The sequence below is a fragment of the Cebus imitator genome, unplaced genomic scaffold (assembly GCF_001604975.1).
Source record: "Cebus imitator isolate Cc_AM_T3 unplaced genomic scaffold, Cebus_imitator-1.0 Scaffold113, whole genome shotgun sequence".
NCBI lineage: Eukaryota > Metazoa > Chordata > Mammalia > Primates > Cebidae > Cebus > Cebus imitator.
This window is the reverse complement of record NW_016107428.1, coordinates 2,656,284-2,683,214: the sequence shown is the minus strand read 5'-3', so window position 1 is coordinate 2,683,214 and position 26,931 is coordinate 2,656,284. Positions and strand designations below refer to the sequence as shown.

At 35.7% G+C, this 26,931-nt stretch overlaps 1 protein-coding gene across 2 annotated transcripts in view; it reads left to right on the top strand.

Moving 5' to 3' along the window:
- Positions 1-26,931, top strand: part of LUZP2 (leucine zipper protein 2) — a 571,609-nt gene that overhangs the window by 415,966 nt on the left and 128,712 nt on the right. For both annotated transcript variants that reach the window (XM_017538740.2, XM_017538738.2), the window contains exons 6-7: positions 12,112-12,174; positions 20,505-20,567. In XM_017538740.2, coding sequence (XP_017394229.1) covers positions 12,112-12,174; positions 20,505-20,567 — 126 coding nt within the window. The remainder of the gene's footprint in view (positions 1-12,111; positions 12,175-20,504; positions 20,568-26,931) is intronic.

Below are 26,931 nucleotides of genomic sequence, written 5' to 3'. Positions count from 1 at the left end.
ATATATATATATATATATTTAATATTTCTATTCTGCAAAGCATTATACAGATAAGCCCTATGGTAGTTCTAGTCAAATGCCAGTCTCTTGAATGAATCTGAATTAAGTAGACAATCTATTAGATGTATTCTGAGAAACAAGTTGTATGTATATTTGATTTATTTTATAAATAAGAGCTACAGACTGAGGTCACAATCTTTTCAAAGGTTATTAAATTCATTATTTTAACTAACATTTTTGAACATCTGTCTGGAGTTGTTAATTGAGGATATTCCTGAGTGTATAACAACATAATAATAATAGTTTTTAAAGTTGAAAGAGATGACAGGTTAATGAGTAAAGCAGAAATATGAAATATCACAGAATTCCTTGACACTAAATGATATTTTACAAATATCGAAAACCATGTCATTTGTAAACTTTCTACAGGTTTTCAGGAGTCCCAAGACATTAGAAAAATGTACATCACCGAATTTTGTCACATATGTATAATTGTTTTTCCTTTTTGTTTCCAAGAATCACAATGTAGACCAAGATATTAGAAATATTAGTTTTTAAAGATAACATGTTTAAGATGTTCTGCTTTTGTCAAATGAAGTAATACATCACGATAATGTCACAGAGGCAATAGATTGCCAGCTTAATCCTCAGCAATAACATAATATTCATTACCAAGCACTTATTCATGAATGTTATTCATTCACACTAACTAAATAATAACTACAAGTTGAATAATACTTTCAGTACTGGACACACAGAAAAATCATATTCAATTTTTTGTTTAGATGAAGAAGAAGGAACTAAATATAAACAGCAAAAACAAAAAACACACAGAAAAAAACCAGAAGTACCAAATCTCAGTATTCAGAAATTCTGCAGAGTTTTTATATACACATGCACACATACACATTCACACCGTATAATACCACTTTTATTATGCTATTTTGCATAGAAAATGCCTTAGAAATATTAAATTTTATTAAAATAACAACATCAATCTTTGGAAAAGATTACACATAATATATCACCTAACAGCATGTAGGTTTTTATCTGTTTATCTCCTAGTTTTAAATATATACATTTAAGCTTTACACATTTAGATTCACAATACAGATAGCATTTTATTTTTTACATTTTCACTTAATATTATAATACTTGTTAAAGGCCTGGCATGTACGTTTTTCACTTCCATCCAATTTCATGCTGACACAAAAACACATACACAAATACACACACACACACACACACACACACACGGATTATTATTTTTTTAATTTTGGCCAAAGTTTTAGACATTTCCCTGCAAATTGTTTTCCTCTAAAAACAAATGTGAGCATCCATCCAGGGGACTAATTATAAATCTGCTTTAAAATTAGTAGAGATTATTTGGTAGCTATATAATTTACATTGTACATTCTGTGTTTCAGTTGTTTATTTTCATATCTGTAGCCTACTCTAACTCAGAAGGTGAGCTCTTTGAAAGCAGATAACTCCTGTTTCATATTTGTATTCTCAAGGCTTAACACTGAGTCTAGCACAGAGAAGTTAGTGAATATCTATGAGTGAATAGAATATGTATGAATGAATGAATCTTTTTTTAAATATTTTTTTTTTTGAGATGGAGTTTTGCTTTTGTTGGCCAGGTTATAGTTCAGTGGCATGGTCTTGACTCACCACAACCTCTACCTCCCTGCCTTTCCTGCCTCAGCCTCCTGAGTAGCTGGGATTACAGAGGTGTGCCACCATGACCAGCTAATTTTTGTATTTTTAGTAGAGACAGGGTTTCACCATGTTGGTCAGGGTGATCTAGAACTACTGACATCAAGTGATTCACCTGCCTTGGCATCCCAAAATGCTGAGATTACAGACATGAGCCACCATGCCCAGCCAAATAATTTCAACTTTTATTGTAGATTAAAGGGTATTTGTACAGATTTTTTATATGGGGTATATTTTGTGATGCTGAAGGTGAGCATATTACCCAATAGTTGTTTTTTTCTTTTTCCAGCCCATGCCTTACTCCTTACCTCACTCTCTAATAGTTCCTGGTATCTATTGTTCTTATCTTTATGTCTATGTGCATTCAATGTTTAACTCCCACTTATACGTGAGAACATGTGACATTTGGTTTTCCGTTTTGTTTAGCCACTGTGGAAATCAGTTTGGAGATTTCTAAAGAATGAATCTTTTGATTTAAAAAATTGTACCCTCTAGACTTTATATATGATAGAGGTTAATTGGGGGCAGTTGAGGACAGGATGTCTATTAAAGTAATAGGCAAATCACAAAAAAGCTTTCAGAAGCAAACATAGTCACTACAATCAAAATAGTTAATAGACACATAGAAATAGGAGAGGAGAAAACACATACTAGGATAATGGCTGGATCAAGTCAAATTCTTGGGATTTAATAATAAATAACAAATCTAACTTGGTAACAGCAAAGTTTTATATAGGTAAGAAAAAAGACTGGTGAGAGATTGTCAAATTTTCAATCCCTTGAAAGTCAGTCTGTTTGTAATTTATAAACCTCCATGAGAAATTTTTAGTGGGGTAGCATAAGATTCTCACTATATTTTAGGAAGTTTACTCTGAAATGAATGTGTTAAGCAGGGTGAGTTACAGAGAAACTTGGAGTAGGCTAGAAAATTAGCTCTTCAAAGAACGCAGCAAGTGGGAGCCAAGCTAGAGGAAGAATAAGAGGATGAAAACTCTAGGAGTGATTATATAAAAGAAAAACTACAAGAAAATCAAACAAATTGTATTTTTGTTTATAATCTATTCTTTTTTTCAACTTTTATTTTGTATTCGTGAGGTGCATGTGCAGGTTGGTTTCCTGGATATACTGCATGATGCTGAGGTTTGGAGTATGAATGATCCTGTCACGCAGTTAGTGAGCATAGTACCTAATAGGTTTTAAACCCTTGCCAGCCTCCCTCGCTCCCCACTCTTGTAGTCCTCATTTTCTATTGTCATCATCTTTATATCCATGAGTACCCAACATTTAGCTCCCATTTATAAGTGTGAGAATATGTGGTATTTGATGTTCTTTTCCTGTGCTGTTTATTTAGGATGACAATCTCCAGCTGCATCTATGTTGCCGCAAAGGACAAGATTTTGTTCTTTTTATGGCTGCATAGTATTCCATGATGTATATGTACCACATTTTCTTTATTGAATCCAATATTGTTGGGCACCTAAGTTGATTCCATGCCTTTGCTTTTGTGAACAGTGCTGCAATGAACATGTGAGTGCATGTGTTTTTTGGTAGAAAGATTTGTTTTCTTTTGGATATATGGCCAGTAATGGGATTGCTGAGTCGAATGGTAGTTCTCTTTTAAGTTCTTTGAGAAATCTTCAAACTCCTTTCCACGGTGGCTTAACTAATTTATATTCCCACCAATAGTGTATAAGTGTTCCATTTTCAACACAGCCTCATCAGCATCTGATGTTTTTTGACTATTTAACTATAGCCATTCTGACTAGCATGAGATAAGATCTCATTGTGAGTTTGATTTTTATTTCTCTGATGATTAGTGATGTTGAATATTTTCTCCATATATTTGTTAGTTGCTTGTATGACTTCTTTGGAAAATTATTTGCTTATGCCTTTTGTCCATTTTTTTAATGGGGTTATTTGTTTTTTGCTTGCTCAACTGTTCTTCTTATAGATTCTCAAATTCTACATCTTTGTCCCCTTCCTTTTTCCTTGCCTTCAAAAGGATTCCTCCCCTTTTTGGAAGAGAGTGACATAGTGAAATTTGCAATTCCGGAAAAAAAATTGGCAATTGACATTTGTATAACACTCTTTGGTATGCATTTGTATATAAACATGTTCAGTTACATAGAGTTGAATGGATCTAGGAGATTCTGCTATTGAGAAAAAAAACTGGAATTATTTTCAAAATTGTACAACTCCTATTCATACTCTTTTATATTTGGTATATCTGAGAGAAAATACCCATAAAGAGAAATGTAACATGAAAACCTTACATAAATTGAGAGTCAAGTATATCTAGGACATCCAATTTGCTTATGAGTCACAATTGTAAAAAAATAAGGTAAGTATGTCGGATCCTTGTATCTATTTTCAGGTAATCTGGCCAAATAGCAGTAACATTACCTTTAAAAAATGAGTTTAAAATCAGGATGGGTCAGAGTGGTGCACATATGCATATAAAACTTCACAATTTCTTGTGTAAAAAGTAGGCTTTTAAAAAGACATTTATAGCTTCATATGAAAACTGCAAATTTTTATTTGTCAGCCTTTTTGGGGCGAAAGCCAAAAACCCCTGTGAGGTACTTGGAAATGGACTGGAAGTCTGAAAGAGTAGGTGGAAAATGAAGGCAGAATAGTACAGTTTTCTATTAGGTGGGACTGATGTTAAACCCTGAATCAAAAGAGCTTTATCACATCATTTCCTGAGACAGAATAAAAACAAACAAACAGAAAAGATTGTCTTTTCTACCTGTTTAAGAGATTGGTAGTTTTAATAACTGATTTTTCTTTGAAAATAACATAATCATATTGACAATTTTCTTTCACTTTATCTAAACTAGATGCAATGATACAATAAGAAACTATCAAATTTTCATACTTTGAATGATTGAAAAGTTTAGAAATTTCTTAACTTATTCACTTGCGTTTATAGGTCACATGTAAGTACCTCATCAGGGATACCTTTTTTGATTTGTTTACTCTAAATTATGTATCCTTTACAATTTTATAATGGCTTGCTCATCTTCAAATTTATTATGTATCTCATAGTTTGTGATTTAGGATTTATGTATGGCAGAGTGTGAGGTGTGAAGTGGTACAGTATCAATTCTAAATAGACTTCTAAATATACTAAATAGACTCTAGAAAAGCACTAAGGTAAAAGGAAAGCAAATTGTGAGATTGTAAACAAAACCTGGCTATATGTATTGATTATATTATATTACATGTAAATACTTTAATTGAAAGACAGATATCACCAGACTGTATAAAAATATATAATCAAATTATATGTTGATTAATAAAAATACACTTTATATATAAAGACACAAGAAAGATCAAAGTAAAATATGAAAATATATGCTATGCAAACTGTAAGAGAAAAGGCTTTAGCATGTTTAAGATTGGATAAATTAGCCATGACAAAATAAATTGCCAGAAAGAGAGGCATATTATAGTGCTGAAAGGGGCAATCCTTTTTTCTAAAAGACGTAACAATTCTTAAATTTGTAAGCACCTAAAAAAAGCTTCAAACTTTGTAAAGTAATAAATGACAGACTTAAACAAAGGAATAGACAAATTCACAATGGCTTTTGGATATTTTAATATTCCTTTCAAGCTAATAGAGAGAACAAAGAGAAAATTCAGTAAAGATATAGAAGTTGGAAATCTAATGACTTTCAAGTTCTTTACATGTCAATGCTGAAAATGGAAGTTTCTTTAGTTATACATATTTAATGTTATTTCTAAATGAACTTGACCATTTTTGCCAATGATAGCTATTGCTGTTGACTGATTTCTTCCTCCTCTGCCTTAAAGCTCTCATTTTTCTGATTCTTGTGTTTAATAATTTCAAATGAAGGCTGAATTGTAAATATTACATTATTGGGCACCTGGATTTTGTTATCTTCTAAGAGTATTAAGTTTTATTCTATTAGATAATACTTGTTTAGCTTAGTGATTTTTAGTTTTGTTTTTAAGCTTTATAAGATTGGTCTAAATGAACCTTTATAGGACTGTTTTAACCCTACTTGTAAGACAGTTCTTTCTAGGGTTTTTATTAAATATCTTAGTGGTTAAGTCTTTCCATGGTGGCTGGTTGGAAAGTGGCTATCTAGGTGAGCTCTAGTAATGTTTCACCTTGCAGTTCTTTTCTGGTGGTTCTTTAGCTGGCCTTGTAGGATGTTAGTTTATACATATGCAGATTTCCATTCACCTAAAGACATAAGGAAGCCAAAACCTCCCTGAAAATCCTCTGTTCTCTTTTTCTGCATTGCATTCTTAAATTAAGTTTAAGCTAAAGTTGCCTCCTTACACATTTTAATTTTGACCTAAAGGTATCTGTATACATAATGAAGTGTAACCTAACTGATATGTTAAGCAGACTGTAACCTAAACTTGTGCCAGTCATTGAATTTTTGCCAATCAAGAGAAGCCAACTGTTAAAACCATGTTCAAACACAGCAAGCACTGAGCTGTAACCAATGCAGCTCTTTTTTGTACCTCACTTCCATTTTCTGCATGTCATTTTGCTTTTTCTGTCCATAAATCTTCCATCACATAGCTGCATTGGAGTGTCTCTGAACTTATTCTGGTTGATTTGCAAATCATTCATTGCTCAAATGGTTCAATTTAATTTATCTACGATTTTTCTTTTAACAGATTAAAAGCCTCCGATACTTTGTAACAGAAATTCCACCTGATCACCTTTCCCTAATGTTAAACTCTTTCTTCTTGACTAACCAAAACTTCTGCATTCTGATTGTGTTTTTCTTCTGTATGGTACTTCATAAATTGTCTCCAGATGAAAACAAAAAAACAAACAAAAAAGAGCAGCTGCAGTGATTTCTTGCCTACTTCTCCTCTCTTTAGTCTGGCAATCATGGTTGTCTACTGTCTTAAACATTTGTTTTATTATATTCTGTCTAGTTATTTAGTTGTTTATGGCTAGAGGGTTTGTCTGATGCCAGATGCTTCATATTGGCCAAAAGAGTTATTTTTCTATTGATTTTTGACTAAGGCCCTTAGATAGTTCAATGTACAAAGGAGCATTTCTTCAATAATTGGTGCACAACTAACTGGATGTTTGCAGTAAAAACTAAAAGTGAACCTTGACCCTTACCTCACTTAATAAAATAAAAAAAAGACAACTCAAAGAGGATAATACAGAAGAGTATACCCTAAAACAATAAAACTTTAAGAAAATTATTTAAGAAAAAATTCTTCATGACTTTGAAGTAGGCAAACATTTCTTAGGGCACAGAAAGCACTAATCCCAAAGACTCCTTGACCAAACTTTAGACAGACTCTTCTGAGTTCACTTTTCAAATGGGCCTTGTCCTCAGGTCTTGTCTTAGACTCACCTAGTCCAATTGTAGCAGGGACCCTGCTAAGTCAGTTTAGGGAGACTCCTTCACCCTTGATATCTAAATCTGATCAAATGCTTTTCAGCAGGGATTCTATTTGGCAGGTTTGGCAAAAATCCTCCTACCCATGATAGCTCCTATTAGTAATTTTCTATCCATTGACCTCCCAAATTCTGCTCATTGGCTATAAATCTTCAGTTATCTTTGCTATGTTTTTGCTATATTTAGCATTGAGCCCCATCTTTCTCCCTTATTTCAATAGCCTTGACATTTGTTTCAAAAGTCCTGAATCAAATTTTCCTTATCATTTTACAAGTAAGCATGATAAATAGAACTTCTATAAAATATAGTACTATAATATTTTGGTCTCCCTTAGTAAAATCAAACATAGGTTAATACTTGCAGCTTTATTTCTCAAATTCTAGTAATGAGACAAGTCCAAAGTATATTATTCTTTAGTCCAAAGTATATTATTGTCAAATAAATTTAGGAAAACCATTTATATTAAACACAATTGTATTAGTATTATTAAAATATCTAATAATAATTAGGTTCAGGGGTATGTGTTCAGGGTTACATGTGCAGGTTTTTATGAAAGTAAACTGGTAAACTCACATCATGGAGGTTTGTTGTACAGATTATTTTGTCCCCAGGAACTAAACCTTGTATTAAGAGTTATTTTTTCTGATCTTCTTCCTCCTCCTACCCTCAACCCTCAGGTAGACCCCAGTGTCTGTTGTTGCCCTCTTTGTGTCCATGGAGCACAATATTCTAATAAAGACTCTGAGAAGTCTGGAGAAAATAAATCTTTTTAAGTTTGTTCCACTCATATTATCATAGCATCAATCTTTTGTGGGAGAGTGGAGAGTAAATATTATTAAAGAAAGTTAAATGGTCCTGTGGAACATCTTTATAAAATCTCTAGCTTCACTAAACATTTAGTGTAGAATATTTAGCACTGCTAGATATCTATAAACTCAACACATACATCCTGGTCACTGAAAAGCCTACTCCAAGTAATTAAAGAATAATCTATTCTAAGAAATCTGTGTGATAAGCAGAGATAACAGGTCAATGGAATAAATAGTATGCAAAAATTAGTCTTGTGTCATATATCTTAGTTAACAGGTATGTTTCTGCCTCAGAAAAAATCTAAAATAATATCATTTTTGAAGGATAAAAGCTATTTGCTATAATTTATATCATTCAAACCAACATACAGAATTTTCTGAGTGTCAGCAACATTAATAAGTGAACAAATAATAATATAAATAAATAAATACAATCATAGATACATAAATGAAAAGAAAAAAATAACTTTAAGTGGAGATGCAAATTTTAAATAGTATATACTACAGACACCAATTTTTAAATATGTCATTTATTAATTTATAGCTATTTCTTATTTCTACTAATGTTTCTCAGATGTGAATGGTTTTTGTTAGGACATAAATACTCCTATTAGATGTACATCACTTATCTTTTCTCCATTTTGAAGAGTTTTATTATGCTACAATCTGAGCAACACTGCAGAGGCAGAACATATCGGTATAGATCCCTTTATTGGGCATATACATCTCTTTAAATATGGAATTAATGTGTATCAGATCCTCCTTAAAAAAAAAAAAATCTAGTATTATACCTTGTATGATCAATGCAAATATTTACAAAAAGACATTACTTGAATAAATCAGAATAACTCCTCCCATTTGTGTAAAACATTTCATAGTATTGAAATTCTAACTGAGCTTTTCAGATTTCCAAATTTTAGCTAAAGAGGAAAAGACAAAGTATTCTTTCAGACTGAGACAACTGTACCCCCTCACTCCATGATAGGAAAACAAAATAGAAAATGCTGTTTAAAATTAGTTTGGAATTCTAAGTGGGGAACTCTTAAACTTGGTGGATGTATTCATTCGCTCTGCATTAAATGCTCATTTTGCTCCTGGTGCTCATCCAATTGGCCCTCTTTAGAGTCATCATGCATAATATATACTTGTACCAGGACATTGTCTACTCCTATAGAGTCAGTATGAAGTCTGAATCCTGTGGGTTTTACAGTTATCTGCTCTCCTTAGCCTGCACATCTAAAGACAGACTATTACTTCAGTTATTGGGGTAAAAGACAGAAAAGCCTGAGTGCAATGAGGTAAATATAATTAAATAGCTATGAGGGGTTAGACTCAGATGTTAAGAAGTGTCAGAGGAACCAACATTTATATTTGAACCTAGGTCGATTATGAGATATTTAAAGGGTAACAGATCTGTGTTACCCTGTGTTATCTCTCACTCACACCCCACATGAAGAGCATATCTCTCAGGCCTGGAAGAAGAAATGGCTTCTGAGAATCAAGATGCCTTTGGAATTCAATGTACAGACATTAGTAGTTTAAGAAGACTTACAATTATAGACTTCTAAGGAAATACAGACCCTCTAAGGGATCTTTAACTATGTTACGCTAGGGTACAAGATAACCAAAATCCAAATAGTAATAGGAATAAATGCTTGCAGCTTAGAAGGGTGCTTTCACAAACTAGCATCTATTGCTTATTTGAACCAAAAATTATATTTTAAATCCCATATAAAATAGGAAACAGAAAGTAAATATAAGACCAAATAAAGTTTTATCTTTTTTACAAATTAAATTGTATTTATCACTGATATAGATTGTACATATTTATGTGGTACAGTGTGATGTTCGAATACTTATATATATTGTATGATGATCAAATTAAGGTGATTAATAACCTATCCATGAATTTAAACATTTATCATTGTTTTGTGGTTATAATAGTCACTATTTTCTCATCTAGCTATGTTAAAAACATACACTACATTGTTATTTGCTGTAGGCATTCTGTGTAATAAAGCATCAGAACTTATTCTTCTTGCCTAACAGTAACTTTGTACTTGTTGAATAACTTCTGATCCCTCAACTTCCTCCTACCCTTCCCAGACTCAGCCACTCTTCTGCTCTCTGCTTCTATGAAATCAGTCTTTTTATGTACTGCATATGACTGAGATAATGTGGGGTTTGTCTTTCTGTGCCTAGGTGATTTCATTCTATATAATGTCCTCTGGTTCTACCTACATGTTGCCACAGATGAAAGGATTTCATTCTGTTTTATGGCTTAATAGTATTCCATGGTCTATATGTGCCACGTTTTATTTCTCCATTCATCTGTAGATGAACATTTACATTGATTTCATACCCTGGCTATTATAAATGATGCTTCAATAAACGTAGAAATGCAAATATCTGTTCAAAATACTGATTCATTTATTTTGGAGATATATCCAGTAATGGGATTGCTGGATTACATATTAATCTATTTTTAAATTTTTGTAACACTTCCATACTGTTTTCCATAATGGCTCTACTAATTTACATTCCCAGCAACTGTACATAAGAGTTCACCTTTCTCTACATCCTCATTAGTACTTGTTATTTTTTGTCTTTTTGGTAATAACCATCCTAACTGGGGTGAGGTAATATCTCATTGCATTTTCCTGATGATTAGTAATGTTTAACATTTATGGTATATCTATTGGCATTTGTTTGTCAGAAGACAAAGGAATTTGAGAAATGTTTATTCAGATATTTTGCCAATTTTATAAATCATATTATTTGCTTTTTGCTTTTGATTTGTATTCTCGGTTTGTTCTAGATATTAACCTTTGTTAGCTGAGTAGTTTGCAAATACTTGCTCCCATCCTTTAGGTTGCCTCTTCACTGTATTGTTTTCTTTCGTTGTGCAGAAGTAGTAAATCCTTACCTATCAATAATAACTTTGACTATAAGTAAACTAAATTATCTAATTAAAATATATAAAGTGGTTACATGAACTAAAAAAAGACTGAAATATCTGCTGTTTATAAGAAATTCATTGCACCTATAAAGACATGCATAGAGGGGATGGAAAAAGATATTCCATGCAAAACAGATTAGGAGTAGCTATGGTTACATCAGATAAAACAGACTTTCAGTAACAAATGATTTTAAAAATGACAAATAAGGCCCTTATATAATAACAGGGTCATTACAATAGGAGGATATAATAATTGCAATTACATATGCATCCTATATTGGAGCATATATATGGATATATACATATATATATATACACACACACACACACACACACACACAAACTCATACACATATTTATTTATTTATATAACAGATTTAAATGGAGAGGTTCATTGTGATGTAAGAATAGTGGGGCACTGTAATATCCCACTTTCAGAACTAGACATATCACCCAAACAAAAAATCAACAAAGAAACATTAGAGTAAGGCCTGTAATCCCAGCACTTTGGGAGGCCGAGGCGAGCAGATCACCTTAGGTCAGAGTTCAAGACCAGCCTGGTCAACATGGTGAAACCCCATTTCTACTTAAAATACAAAAAAAATGAGCCAGGTATGGTGGTGGACATCTGTAATCTCAGCTACCCAGGAGGCTGAAACAGAAGTGCTTGAACCCAGGAGGCAGAGGTTGCAGGTAGCTGAGATCATACCATTCCACTCCAGCCTGGACAACAGAGTGAGGCTCTGTCTCAAAAAATAATTAAAAAAAAAAGAAACATCGGAGTTAAATTGCTCTCTACACCAAATGGACCTCAGGGACATTTACAGAACATTGTACCCAACAGCCATAGCATACCCATTCTTCTCATCAGCACATGAAATGTTCTCCCTATAGACTGTATTTTAGGATATGAAAACAAATTATAACAAATTTTTTTTCAAAAATGAAATTATATCAATTATGTTTTCTGCCCACAATAGAATAAAACTAGAAATTACCTTTTTAAATGAATGTGTTAATGCTAATACAGCAAATTTTAATTGAATAAAAAACAATATTTTACATTACAGATTTGATTCAGCTTTACACCAATTCACTACATTTTATATCATGAAAGTCTAACTTTTGAACAGATCATAAAACAGTAATGCTGACATCATTGAAGAAATTCTTAATATTTCATCTCTTCTTTGCAATAAAACTATGTTTTCTTCCTCAGAATAAAAGCTTGAAAAACAAACTCTTGTCAGGAAACAAGCTCTGTGGCATTCATGCAGAAGAGGTGAGTAAATTTTTGCTTCTTCTAGCTTTGACCCAATAAAAACAATATTATTTCCAGATTTTCATTCAATCCAGACATCTGGAAACTTTTTTTTCCTCCTAACAAAAATGCAAATTTTGAAATAGAAAAATAAAACATATTTTAAACATTTGAGTATCTTTGTGTTTTAACATTGAAATAACCAAAAGGAAAAAATAAATAAATTTTAACAAAGGTAGGTAATAGTCACTTTTGTAAGGTTTTGTTTTTCTGGATTTCTTCCTTACCTGGACTATCAGAATTTCCTTAACAGCAAATTCCTGGAAGTCCATAAAATTTTCCTTTTTTCCTCTCTTGTGCCTTCTATGTGATGTCTACAAAGTTTTGCCATGGCAATTGTCAGAGTGAAGATTCTGGGGCTGACCATAAACCATACAAAATAAATACATTCATTGGTTCTATTGGCTGTGTTGTAAAATTGTCCTATATGTTTCTCGGGGGAAATATGTCATTCTGATTAATGTAGATTTAACGAAAGTAATCAATTTTCTGTATTTCTCATCTCCAAATCTATTCTTATGAACCTGTAATGTAAAATGTAGCTCCTATAAGTCTTAGTAATAGTAATGAAATAGCAGTGATGCTGTCATGATAAATGATTGTTTATGCCTCAAGGAGAGGAGACAAGAGTCACTGTTTTGGTTGTATCCTTCAAAAGGCACACACAAAGATGTATTAGATGTGTAAGAAATGTATTCAAGAAATAGCCTATGAATGATAAGGGACGCTCACGAGTGGCTTCATATCATGATGAATGTCTTATGCCTATGAAGCAACTGAGAAGGAAGGAAGTTTAGGTACAATGAGAAAAGTTGCTTATACAAGTTAAAACAAGTTTACCCTTTTTCTCAGAGTTGTCTAGGAGTAAGGAGAAGAGCTTCTAAAACAGCTCTATTGCCTTTTAATTATGGAACCACCATTGGTTCAAAAATATCTTTTTCTGTCACTATCCTCTTCCAGCAGGAGGGAAAGGGAAGGTAATCTGGTAAAGCATAAGCATTGCTTTTCAGGAGTCCACCCAGAAAATAGTTTCTTCTGTCTCATTGTACTTTATTTGCTAAAACTAGGTCACATGCTGAGCTAAGTTGAAGAGAGTCTGAAAAATATCATTAGGTCAGAGATCCTGTGTCCAGTCCAAACTGAGATTTCTTTGTTAAAGAGTTAAAGAAGGTGAAAACTCTCCTTAAAAAAGAAAAATTCATTAACACAAACATGAACAGTCAAGTCTAACATGCAACGTAAAAACCCATTTTATAATATCTTTCCTAAAATACTATAAATGGCATGAATAGAAATGTTTAACACAGATAAACTAAAAAATGATGTTTAAGATGAAAAATGAAAAATTTTTCGTCATAAGATGAAAAATTAGACTGAATGGTTTGTAGATCTTATCTAGTGTGGTGTTTCATTTCCTTGTTTTTCTATTTGAATACAAATAGACTTGTACATTGTTTACATTTCGTAGGTTTTGGAAATAGTACAAATGTGGTTTGTGCAGGTTCTGAGTATTACTTATAGGAGGGTAACCAGGTGGAATGATGTTTTGAATAAAGAATATCTAGATTGAAGTTATATTCTGAGATAATCTACATGTGTTTAGGGTTCATGTTGACATTCCTGTACATGGAAGGGAAGGGGGAAGCTTCTAGGAGAAATATCTGTGGTTCACATAAGTAAAAGTGGAGCTTACCTTTATTTTTTAGTCAGTTCAAGAATAATTCCTATTTTTTCTTCATCTCAATGCCTAGGAAAATATATTATCCCTGAATTGTTACATACTTCATGTATTCATGTTGCCTAATATTAAAATGTATTATAATAGGTTCATTACAATTTATTTGCTGTATGTCATTATATACTTATAGAATAAATGCAGAGCTTAACATTCTTGATAATGGGGCAGGCATGTGTTTTTGTCTGTCACAATACAGTTTCAAAACAATATGGTGGCAAATTTAGTTATTTGATATGTCATCATTACAAAAAAAAATACTAATATATTTTCTTGGTTAGGAGCTAAAAAAGGAGATTGCCTGTTTGATCAGTGACCCTCAACTTTCAGTGTTCATACAAGAATAAAATATTTAAATCCCATTGACACCCAGAAGATTGATATTGTTTTAATTTGGCAGAGGACAACATTAAAAAGTGAAGCTACTATACACACCATCTACCAAAATCATCCCTCTTATTTCATGAAAGAAATGCTGCTTGGATATGAAATTATAGGAAGCAAAAATCTCAGACTGAAAGATAATCGACTAAATGGGATAAAAAAGCCGAGATAAATGTCCTATCATGGCTTCCTTCTTCATCTTCCTTGTCTTTATATTATAGACCACATTATCATTATTAGCAACTTTAATTTTGCTGTGAAAACTTCTTATGAAAAATTCGTGACTCACAGGCACCAACATTTGGAACTAATTGTTTGAAGGTTATCCTTTTGATAATTTTAACTTTTCAATATGTTGCTAACAAGCTAAAATAAAACAGTCTAATTGTCAGCTGGGTTTTGAATTACTATACTTTATAAAAAAGAGATGCACCCCTCAGAGCTCATTTATTCTTTGCATACCCTATCCTGGAATCTTCAGACAGGATTTTGCTTTTTAGCTGAAAATTAGAAGAGCGCTGGAAGCAAAGAGATGAGTAACTGCGAAGAAAACTCCTAAAACTTCTTTTATATATTATAGCAGCAAAGCTAAATAGTCATTCATGGTCATTAAATTCAGAAGGTTTTATTGTAGCTCCTGAATGAATCATTGAATAATGCAATAATTGATGTTTTGATAATTCCAAGTAATACGGAAAATTTTAAAGGATATTCTGTACATTTATAATATGCATTTTAATTATGTTTTAAAAATGAACACCTCAAATAGTTAAAATGCAACCATTCTGTCACTTGAAAGATAGAGCATCAATTATGTGGAGGAATTGACATGCAGTTTGACAAATCATGGGCACCGTATGTGGTAGTAATCTCCCACTCTTCATTGATACCATCAACATTATTATGAGAAAAAAACAAAAACAAAAGAAGAAAGTCTGTTTTCCTGAGAAACCTGGTAGTAAATGAGTTCTGAAGAGTAGATTGGAACAGGTGGGAGAAAATGCCAATCAACTCTGCATTTGAAATTGTGAGAGATATCATAAATTATCCTTTAGTAAAATCGGCAGCATAAAATAATGATTATCATGTAAAGCAGAATTATCTTAGAGAGCCTCCCTAGCCATGTGGAATTGTGAGTCAATTAAACCTCCTTCCTTTATAAATTCTGCAGTCTCAGGTATTTCTTTATAGCAGTGTGAGCTCAGACTAATACAGTAAATTGGTACAACAGAGTGGAGTACTGCTTTAAAGATAGCTGAAAATGTGGAAGCGACTTTGGAACTGGGTAAAGGCAAGGTTGGAATAGTTTGGAGAGCTCAGAAGAAAACAGGAAGATGTGGGGTAGTTTGGAACTTGCTAGAGATTTGTCAAATGGTTTTGACCAAAATGCTCATCATGATATGTACAGTGAAGTCCAGGCTAAGGTGGTCTCACATGGAGATGAGAAAGTTGTTGGGAACTGGAGCAAAGGTGACTCTTACTATGCCGTAGCAAAGAGGCTGTCAGCATTTTGCCCTGCCCTAGAGATCAGTGGAACTTTGAACTTGAGAGAGATAATTTAGGATACCTGGTGGAAGAATTTCTTAAGCGGCAAAGTGTTCAGAGGAAGTGGAGCATAAAAGTTTGGAAAATTTGCAGACTGACAATGCAATTAAAAAAAAAACTTTTTGGGGGGGAGAAAGCGAAAGGAAGAAATCTGCAAAAGTTATGAGAAGCCCAATGTTAATCACCCCGACAATGGAGAAAATGTCTCCAAGGCATGCAGAGACCTTCATGACAGCCATTCCCATCTTATGCCCAGAGGCCTAGGAGGGAAAAATGGTTTCATGGGCTGGGTCCAGGGCTGCCCTGCTCTGTGCAGTCTTTGGACATGGTGCCCTGCTTCAGCTCCAGCTGTGGCTAAAAGGAACAAGATACAGCTCAGACCATTACTTCAGAGGGTGCAAGTTCCAAGCCTTGGTGGCTTCCATGTGGTATTGAGCCTGTGGGTGCACAGAAGTCAAGAATTGAGATTTGGGAACATTTGTCTATATTTCAGAGGATGTATGGAAATGCCTGGATGTCCAGGCAGAAATTTCCTGGAGGGGTGGAGGCCTCATGGATAACCTCTTCTAGGGAAGTACAGCAGGGAAATGTGGGTTCAGAGCTCCATACAAATCCCCCACTGCAGCACTGCCTAGTGGAGCTGTGAGAAGAGAACCACCATCCTCCAGGCTCCAGAATGGTAGATCCACGAGCAGCTTGCACTGTGCACCTGGAAAAGGCATAGGCACTTGGTGCTAGCCTGTGAAAGCAGCCAGGAGGGAGACTGTACCCTGCAAGCCACAGGGGTGGAGCTGCACAAGGCTGTGGGAGGCCACCTCTTGCAACAGCATGACCTGGATGTGAGACATGGAGTCAAAGGAGATCATTTTGGAACTTTAAGGTTTAATGAATGCCCTATTGGCTTTCAGAATTGCATGGGGCCTGTGGCCCTTTTGTTTTGGCCAATTTCTTCCATTCGGAATGGGTGTATTTACCCAACACTTGTGCTTCATGGTATCTAGGAAGTAACTAACTTGCTTTTAATTTTACAGGCTCATGGACAGAAGGGACTTGCACTGTCTCAGATGAGACTTTGGGCTTGAACTTTTGGGCTAATGCTGGAATGAGTTAAGACTTTGGGGTACTGTTGGAAGGGCATGGTTGAAATGTAAGGACACGAGATTGGGGAGGTGCTGGTGCAGAATGGTATGGTTTGGCTTTTTGTTTCTACCCAAATCTCACCTTGAATTGTAATCTCATAATCTCCACATTTTATAGGACACAACGTGGTGGGAAGTAATCGAATTATGAGGGCAGTTTCTCCCATGCTGTTCGCTTGATAGTGAGTGAGTTCTCAGGAGATCCAATGGTGTTATAAGCATCTGGCATTTCCCCTGCTGGCACTCATTGTCTCTTCTGCTACCCTGTGAAGAGGTGCCTTCCACCATGATTGCAAGTGTCATGAGGCCTCCCCAGCTATGCAGAAGTCTGAGCCAATTAAGTTTCTTTCCTTTATAAATTATGCAATCTCAGGTATTTCTTTATAGCAGTGTGAGAACAGACTAATACTAAGAGTAAGTTAACATAATAAGAACTAGATGCTGCACTCAAAATATTATTTTGAGTCATTTGGGAAGCTGTGTGAGGAAAGACAGTGATATAATAAATATGATTCTGAAGTAGAAAAATAAAGTCAATGCATTGAGGGCTCAATGTGAGTTTTATTCATGAAAGCCATTAACCACTATGTATGCTCAATCATGTCTTTTTGTTCTTCTTATGGATCATGCATTTCAACTTCACTATCCATTTCAAAAGAAGAGTGACTTTCTATGTAAATAAAAAAAATATCAACTACCCTGTGACAAACCATAAATTCTTGCTGCTGCTTTGTATAGAGTTTAGTAATATAGAATTATTAGCATATCTCAGTCTTAAGCCCTCCCTTCCTTCCTTCCTTCCTGTTTCTTCTCTTCCTTTCTTTCTTTCCTCCTCTTTCCTTTTCCCTCTCTCACTTCCTCTTTACTGCCGCCTTTCCCTCTGCTTCTCTTCCTGTCTCTTTTTCTTCTTTTTTCATTTCGTTTCATTTTGTTTTCTTTTTATTTTTCTTATTAACTTCCTGATTCAATAGATCATGAAATGCATGTGATTTATAATAGAAATATCTGTGAAAAACTGTGTTTCCAATATTAGAACCTTTCAGTGGCATATCATTGACGATGCTTTCAACTTTCCACTTGAATTGATAGTACTTACAACATTGAACAATGATCGAAAAATTATTGTGCCATTATAACACAGCTCCTACTTTACAAATCAAGTACATTGCATAATTAGACATATTCTGGGACCAGGCACAGTGGCTCATGCCTGTAATCCCAGCACTTTGGGAAGTCAAGGCAGGCAATTGCCTGAGCTCAGGAGTTCGAGACCAGCCTGGGCAACACAGTGAAACCCTGTCTCTGCTAAAATACAAAAAATTAGCTGGTGTGGTGGCCTGTGCCTGTAGACCCAGTTACTCGGGAGGCTGACACAGGAGAATTGCTTGAACCCAGGAGGTGGAAGTTGCAGTGAGCTGAGATTAGGTTACTCACTACAGCCTAGGTGACAGATCGAGACTCCATCTCAAAGAAAACAGAAAAAAGGAATATTCTGAATATTATAGAAAACTGAATCACTATAAACTTGCAGTTGGCTCAGTGGAAAACTCATATACATGCTTTGTAAGCTTGGAAAATTATATTTTGACAATATAGGTAGACTTTATTAAACAAACTTTTTTTTTTTTTTTTTGAGACGGGGTTTCGCTCTTGTTACCCAGGCTGGAGTGCAATGGCACGATCTCGGCTCACCGCAACCTCCGCCTCCTGGATTCAGGCAATTCTCCTGCCTCAGCCTCCTGAGTAGCTGGGATTACAGGCATGCGCCACCACGCCCAGCTAATTTTTGTATTTTTAGTAGAGACGGAGTTTCACTATGTTGACCAGGATGGTCTCGATCTCTTGACCTCGTGATCCACCCGCCTCGGCCTCCCAAAGTGCTGGGATTACAGGCTTGAGCCACCGCGCCCGGCCAAGAAACTTTCTTTATTAAAGACATATCAACACAGTTTACTAGGATGTAATACTCACATAAGGATCTAGGGCTTGTAACCTACTATAGCCAACTGCTTTTAAAATTTAATTTTATAGATATATAATTTGTATACATACAATTTATCTACTTTAAGTGTATAGTTTGATGGGTTTGACCAATGTATAGATTCAAAATATATAATTTTTTCATTACCCTCCAAAATGTCTTCTTGCTATATTATACTAAATTTTCACCTCCAACCCCAGCCCATGTTAACTACTAAACTGATTTCTGTACCTATTTGTTTGCCTTTTCTAGAATATTATTCAAACAGAATTATACAAATTATAGCTTCTAATTACTGGATTCTTTCACATGGTATAATACTTTTGCAATTTGTTCATGTTGTTCCATAAATCAGTACATCATTCCTTTTTAATTGCTCAGCGGAATTCTAGTACTACATGTCATGAGTAGTCTACCATTTATCTCTTCATTGCTTATTAACACATATGCTTTTTCTAGCTTTTGATTATGAATAAAGATACTATAAGCATTTTTGTGTATGTTATAATTCCTCTTGGGTAATTACCTGAGACATATTGCAGTGTAATGCAGTGTAATGCAGTGTACATATGTTTAATTTTATCAGAAACTGCCAGTTTCCCAAAGTGATGATACTAATTTATAATTCCACTCAAATACATTTTAATTATCAATTTTTTCTTCAAGTGATCATGCTAATCTATTTAGTGTGTGCGTGTGTGTTTGTGTGTGTGTGTGTGTGTGTGTGTGTTGTTATTGGTAGTGGCAATTTTCTTTTGTTTGTTTGTTTTTGCCTGAGTAAAGGATCAGGACCTGTAATTTTAGGTACAGAAATACAATGAACTGAAGTCCTTATATTATAATGTTAGAAATTGGGACTCTCCTGAAAAATTGAAAATGCATGATCATCATTCTGTGACTTAAGGGACCATAACTCAATGTGGTAGTCAAAGCATACTGCTGAGAAATATTTTCTTTTTAAGTATTTTCATATTTGTGATAGCCCTCTTAAAAAGTGTTATTATTCTAAAGTGCAAACACCATTCAGCTCAGCATGTTAGCATCATAGCAGCTTTTCTTGCTTCTGGTCATATTTGCTTCTCATTGGTCAAATGGCAAATTCAAATTTACTCACATTTAATTAAAAAAATAAGTAATTGAAAATAAGTAGTAAAAAGTCAGGCATACACATGCACAGGTAATTAGCGTCTAAAATTAGATTGACGGATAAGCCTCGGTGACCGAAATTCTCTGTGTTTTGTTGTGGATTAGGGGAAGAACAATAATCAACTTTCTTTAATTAACATGTTTTAAACAAGCTTTGGTTTTTCACTTTCTGCCTAGAATGTCCGGATGTCTGACTCTCAAAGCAGAGTTTAAGCTTTTCTGTTTTATTTCTAAATTAGTTGGACTGTGCTTTGCTTGGCTGCCAAATGTATTCCTTTAAAGTCTGAAAGAATTTAAATCTTCAAGTTTGGAAATAAATATAAATGAGTTATGGCACTTATTCATGTTTTTTATCTTACAGTCAAAAAAAATTCAAGCCCAGCTGAAGGAGCTTCGTTATGGGAAGAAGGATTTATTATTTAAGGTGAGTCTCTTTCTCTCTTTTCCCTGAAACTTGCTAGCCCAATACCTAAAATATCAAAAACATTATTTAGTTTAAATTAATTTCTGACATTTTTCATGAAGTGGTGTTGCATTTGACTGCATTAGAAATATTTTTATTTTCTTGCCTACTTAATTAATGGAGATAAGTGGAAGTATCATTTACTACATTCATTTTTAATCAAAGGCCTGCCTCATTCCAGCAGGTTAGGAATCTTATAAAACAAATCCTGGTTCCCCAGATTTCATGAGTTGCAGATTTTAAGCTAAGAGACTTATGCAAAGGTAGATCATACAAGGCCTTTTGAATCTTTTAAATTTATTTTTTGAATCAGAGTTTTAGAAAGAAATGTGAGCAGAAGACAGTGAGACAGTTCAGATATTGAGTGATTTATTTCTATGTAATATGCCAGTTGAATATAGATTAGTGATTCATCAGCTTTCAGATATTACCAAGATCAGGACTTGTGGAAACTTTTTATTACTTAATATATGAGACATATTATTTGTAAACCTTGTTATTGCATGTCATTTTACATTTTATGAAATCAGGAGACCTGAATACAAAGGGACTATGAAGTTGCATGAATTAGAATTCCTTTAGTATATATAATACTCCCAAAACCTGTTCCATTGTAGGACTTTTATTAACTCAAATAACAAAAGGGCTGGAAGTATGGCAATGTTACAGTTTATGTCACCAAGACTCGGGTTTGTTTTTCATTGTCCTCCCCATCACTCCATATAACAACCTCCAACTTACTTATTCTAAGCCTTGGTTCCTCATAGAATCATGACGCTCACTAAAGATATATATATATATATATATATATATATATATATATATATATATATATTGTGTCCTCATCTAACTATGTACACAATCAAAAAAGAAAAAGGAGGCATTTATCCTCCAAGGTCATTGTTTTTATGAAGGAGGAGAATTTTTTGAGACGATTCACCAAACTAGGTCCCAGACTAGGTTGTGCATCCATCCAAAGGCAAAACCTTAGCATTTTTAGAATCTATTGGGAAAGATCTTTTTTTTTTACAGATAAGTAATAGGAAGGGAGTTGCTCTGGGAGGCAGCCAATGGTTTCTGCTGTAATGTATTCATTCACCCATCCTGATGGCAGCACACTTATCTGATTTGCTTACTAATATATCAGCAGTGCACAGTTTAAGTCTTGAATAAACATGTTGATAATGATAGATTAGATAGATAGATAGATAGATAGATAGATAGATAGATAGATAATGTCAAGGAAGTAGACAGTAGAAACTCAACTATTAGGTTGGTGCAAGAGTAATGGTTCTTGCCATTAAAAAAAATGGCAAAAACCACAATTACTCTTGGCACCAACCTCATAGCACTAAAGGATCTGTTACAAGACATTCACACATGCACCTCTGAAAATGAGTCTATAAACTGGTAAACCTTGAGATGAGTAGTAGATTCTATTTCAGGTAGTTTCCCCTTAGTATATGTTCAATTTTGAATAGATTTGTGGTTTTTTGTTTTTTAAAGTAAATGTAGACTTTGAAGGAGTAATGCCTGTTGTCAAAGCATTTACATTCTTCCTAAAAATAATGACTCATGCTGACAATTGCAAGTCATAATGATGAATTTGGTGCCCTTATTAGTGCTTGAGAGCTGCCTTTAGCTTGAGGAAGGCTGCCAGCTGAAGTACAAATTCTCCACTAAAGATAGAAATGAGGCTTAACTGTTAGTTGTCCAGAGACTTGAGTTACTTTATGTCCTCTTTGATTCCATTTGGAAATGATATTCTCTAGAATATCTAATCTCCATTTTAGTGTTCTTTTTAGATTTGACAAATGTTCTTCTTCCTCAGAAAAATCAATATTCCTAAGTATTATTTATTCATTGAAGAAAAAGTTCAAAAAAGTAACCAAAAAGATAAAGCCAAAGGAAAACTTAAAATCTCATCACTCAAAACAAATGCAAACAATATTTTGACATATCTCATATTTCAATCTAGTTCCTTTTGTATGGATTATACCTGCCTGGTGATATATATATATATACACACACACACACATATATATCTCAGTTGCAATGCATACATACACATATATATTCTTTATATATATGTTTTATATATTTATAATTTGTAATTTAAAAACACAAAGATAGCATTTAATTTTCATTGTTTTATCTAAATTTAAATGAATAATCTTCTATGATATAGATATGACAGAGGATAACCTTTTACTTTTGAGTATCTACTCCCCAAAAATAAATAATTAAATCAAAAAATATCTGCACTCATAGGTTTATCACAGTACTATTCACAATAGGAAACAAAATCAATTGTAATATTCATCAACAGATAATTAGATAAAGAAAATGTGGCATATGTACACACAACCATAAAAAATAAAATCATGTCATTTGCAGCAGTATGGATGGAACTGGAGGTCACTAATTTTCTGTGATCTAAAAACCAATTACCTTGAGTGGGGAGTGACTGGTACTTTAATGACTCTGAGGTTGAATAAAGAGGATTAATTGATGAAAAATACTGTCCACTACGTGGGGTAGATAGTAGTGCATTGGTTGCTTTTCCAGCTGTCTCGTCTGCTTAGTGCATTTACTTGAGCAATGGGATCTGAAGGTTTTTGGTGCCCTTTACAGTGGATGACCCTGGCCTTAAATGAGAGAAGAGCAGCTTTAAGGAAGGCCTTTATTAAAGAAGCACTGATAATGGAAGCTCCTTGTACAGTGAGAAAACCTCTTTCTGCCCAAATGACAGCATGGTGATGGAGGATGTGGAAGGCATGTTTGGAATCAGTATAGATATTTACTCTGAGCCAGGGTAAGAGCATGGGTGAGTGCTATTAATTCAGCCTATTGAGAAGTGGTAGATGGAGGAAGAGTGGCAGCTTCAATGACAGAAGTATGGGAAACAACAGCATAGCCAGCCTTTCCTGGAGAGGACTGATTAGGTTTGGAAGAGCTGCTATCAATAAACTATGTGTGATCAGAGTCTGGAATAGGGGAAAGAGATGTAGGGAAAAGGGGAAACAGCAACATGTACTAGGAGATGCAGTTATGCCGTGTAGGAGTAGCATTCATGTTTGGTATTAGGTGAGAGCCTGGATTAAAATTGGGGCCATGCACAATAATCACAGTGGGAGTTTCAATAAAGAGCGAATAGAGTTGGACTAGATGTGGGGCAGATAAAAGATGTGGAAGATGAGAAGAGGATATTAAAGCCTGGAGATTGTGAGAAGTGTATAAAGTAAGTGAAGCGTAGCCTGTGATTTTGAAAGCTTCCAGAAGAATTAGAGTGGCTGCCGCTGTGGCCCGCAAACATTGGGGAGAGTGAGGTCCAGTTGTCTAGAGAGAAAAGCAACAGGACGTGGACCTGGCTTTTGTGTAAGAACTCCAACCACACACCCCCGGATTTCAGCAGTATATAATGAAAAGGGTTGAGACAAGTTGGGGAGAGCTAGGGTGGGAACAGTTTTTAGAGCTGTCTTTAAGGAGCGAAAGGAGGAGTGAGGAAAGGATTTAGGATCAAAAGGGTTGGATAAGTTTCCTTTAGTGAGTTTATACAGTGGCTTAGAACAGCAAAACCTGGTATCCAGAGGCGAAAGTAGCCAACCACACCCAGGAAGGAGAGAAGCTGTTGTCTGGCAGAGGGGGTTGGGGTGTCAGAGATTGGCTGGACCCAACTGCTAGGGAAAGCATGGGTGTTTTGTTGGAGGATGATGCCCAGATAAGTGACAGACGTGGAAGAAATTTGGGCCTTAGAAGGGGACACTCGATATCCTTTTAAAAATAGGTGCTGAAGAAGCAGGATGGTGTCTTGCTGAGAAGTTTCATAAGAGGGGCTGCACAGCCACAGGTCATCTGCATATTGAATAAGGTGGGAAGACAAGGAGCAGAAACATAGTGAATTGCCAGTGAGGGCCTGACTGAAGTAGTGTGGGCTGTCCCTGAAACCCTGAGGCAGGATGGTCCAGGTGAGTTGTTGTGAAGGGTGGGTATCAGGGTCAGTCCAGGTAAAGGCAAAGAGAGACTGAGAGGAAGGGTGTAGGGGGATGGTGAAAAAGGCATCTTTGAGATCAAGGACAGAATAATGGGTTGTGGATAGAGGAATTGACGACAGAAGAGTATATGGGTTTTGTACCACAAGATATATAGGGAGGACAATTTGATTGATAAGGCAGAGGTCCTGAACTAGTTGGTAGGACTTGTCTGGTTTTTGGACAGGCAAGATAGGAGTGTTGTAAGGCGAATTGGTGGGTTTTAGGAGGCCATGCTGTAACAGGCAGGTGATAACAGGTTTCAGCCCTTGCAAAGCTTGTTGAGGGATGGGGTACTGCCTTTGGGCAGGATAGGGATGGTTGGGTTTTAGTGGAATAATAATGGGCTTATGTTCAATGACCAACGACAGAGTAGATGTATCCTAGACACTCGGGTTGAGATTTGAGGATACAACAGGGGGTTGTAGGGAAGGCTTAGAACTCAGCAAAAGGGTGGCTGTGAGATGGGGCTGGAGTCCAGGAATAATCAAGGAAGCAGACAATTTAGTTAAGCTCTCTAGGCGTAATAAAGAAATTGGATAGCTAGGAATGACCAAGAAGAAGTGGGAAAAGGAGTGTGGTCTTAGCTGACACTAAAGTTGGGAGGTTTGGAGTGGTCTAGAAGCTTGGCCTTCAAATCCCACAATTGTAATAGGTGCCAGAGAAACTGACCTTGAAAAGAGGGTAAAGTGCAGTGGGTAGCCCCCGTGTCTGTGAGGCAGGGGACGGACTTACCCTCCATGGTAAGAGTTACGCTTAGCTCCGTATCCGTGATGTTCCATGGGGCTCCAGGAGCATCCGGGTGGCATCAGTCTTCAGTGGCCAGGCCAAGGAGAGCTGGAAAGGAGCTGGCTTGGGCTCCACGTGCCGTTGGGGTGTCAGTAGTAGGGGTTGGGTAGTTCGACTTCCAATGGGGCCTCTTGCAAACAGGACATGGCCTGTGAGGGGCAGGAGGCTGCCTACAGTCACTTGCCCAGTGGCCAGTTTCCTGGCACTTGTAGCAGCGTGGAAGCCCAGGCTGTGGGCATTCCTTGGCCCAATGGCCAGGTTTCTGGCCGTTGAAGCATGATTCTGGAGTGGTGTGTCTTGGTAACTTGCCTGGCAGTTGTGGCTTAGCTGATGGAGCGGGGGGTTCCTCTTACCACAGATGCCAACATTTGCAGGTCTGAAATGTGCTGCCACTTGGTTGCCTCCTCCCTGTTGTTAAATACCTTGAAGGCAAGGTTGGCTAATTCCTGTTGTGGGGTTTGAGGGCCTGCATCTAACTTTTGGAGCTTTTTTCTAATATCAGGGCAGACTGTGTAATAAAGTACATATTTAGGATGACACAGCCTTCTGGCTCTTCTGGATCTAGTGCGGTAAAGTGTCTAAGGGTGTTAGCCAGGTGGGCCATGAATTGGGCAGGGTTTTCATCCTTGCCGTGGTTGTTTCTTTAAGCTTGTCATAATTGACAGATTTGTAAGCTGCCTGTTTAAGTACTTCAACTAAGCAAGAGAACATGTAGTCACGCCTGGCAAGATTAGGCTAGCCCATCTGATATTGCCATTGGGGTTCCTCCTTAGGTACCCCTGACGCCCTCTTGAAGGGCTGGCTCATGGCATCTGCGGACGTCAGCATAAGATTGAGCCAGAGAAAAATCTCTATCTCATTCATCTGGTGAAAGAGTGGAAGTTAGAATGACATTTAAGTCATTCTAGGTTAAATTATAGGATTTAGTTAGATATTGGAACCCTTGAATATATTTAGTAGAGTCTGGCGAAAAGGATCCTAAGCGCTGATTTATTTGGGACAGATCAGATAAAGAAAAAAGAACATGAACCTTGATTATGCCCTCGGCTCCAGCCACTTCTAGAAGGGGAAACTGCTGGGTGGGGGAGCTAGTTTTTAGACTGAATTGTGCCCCAGAGTGGGTGTAGGAAGGAGAAGTGCCAGAGGAGGTGTAGGAGGTGGGAGAAGGGGCAGTGGGGAGGGCAGGATTTAGTTCAGCCTGTTGAGGAACAGCCTGAGCGAGAGCCTGAGGAGAAAGGGAAAGGTCAGAAGGTTCTATGGAGAAAGCAGACTCTGCACTGGTGGCAGGGACAAGGGGCACAGATGGGAGAGAAGGAAGGAAAGTTTGACAGGGATCACATTGGGAACAGAGGCTGGGAATGGATAGAAGTGTAAAAAATGCCTGGAAGTAGGGTATTTCAGACCATTTGCCCATGTCGCAACAGAAACTGTCTAAATCTTGTAAAATAGAGTGGTCGAAGGTGCCATCTTTTGACCAGTTGGAGCCATTATTTAACTTGTATTGT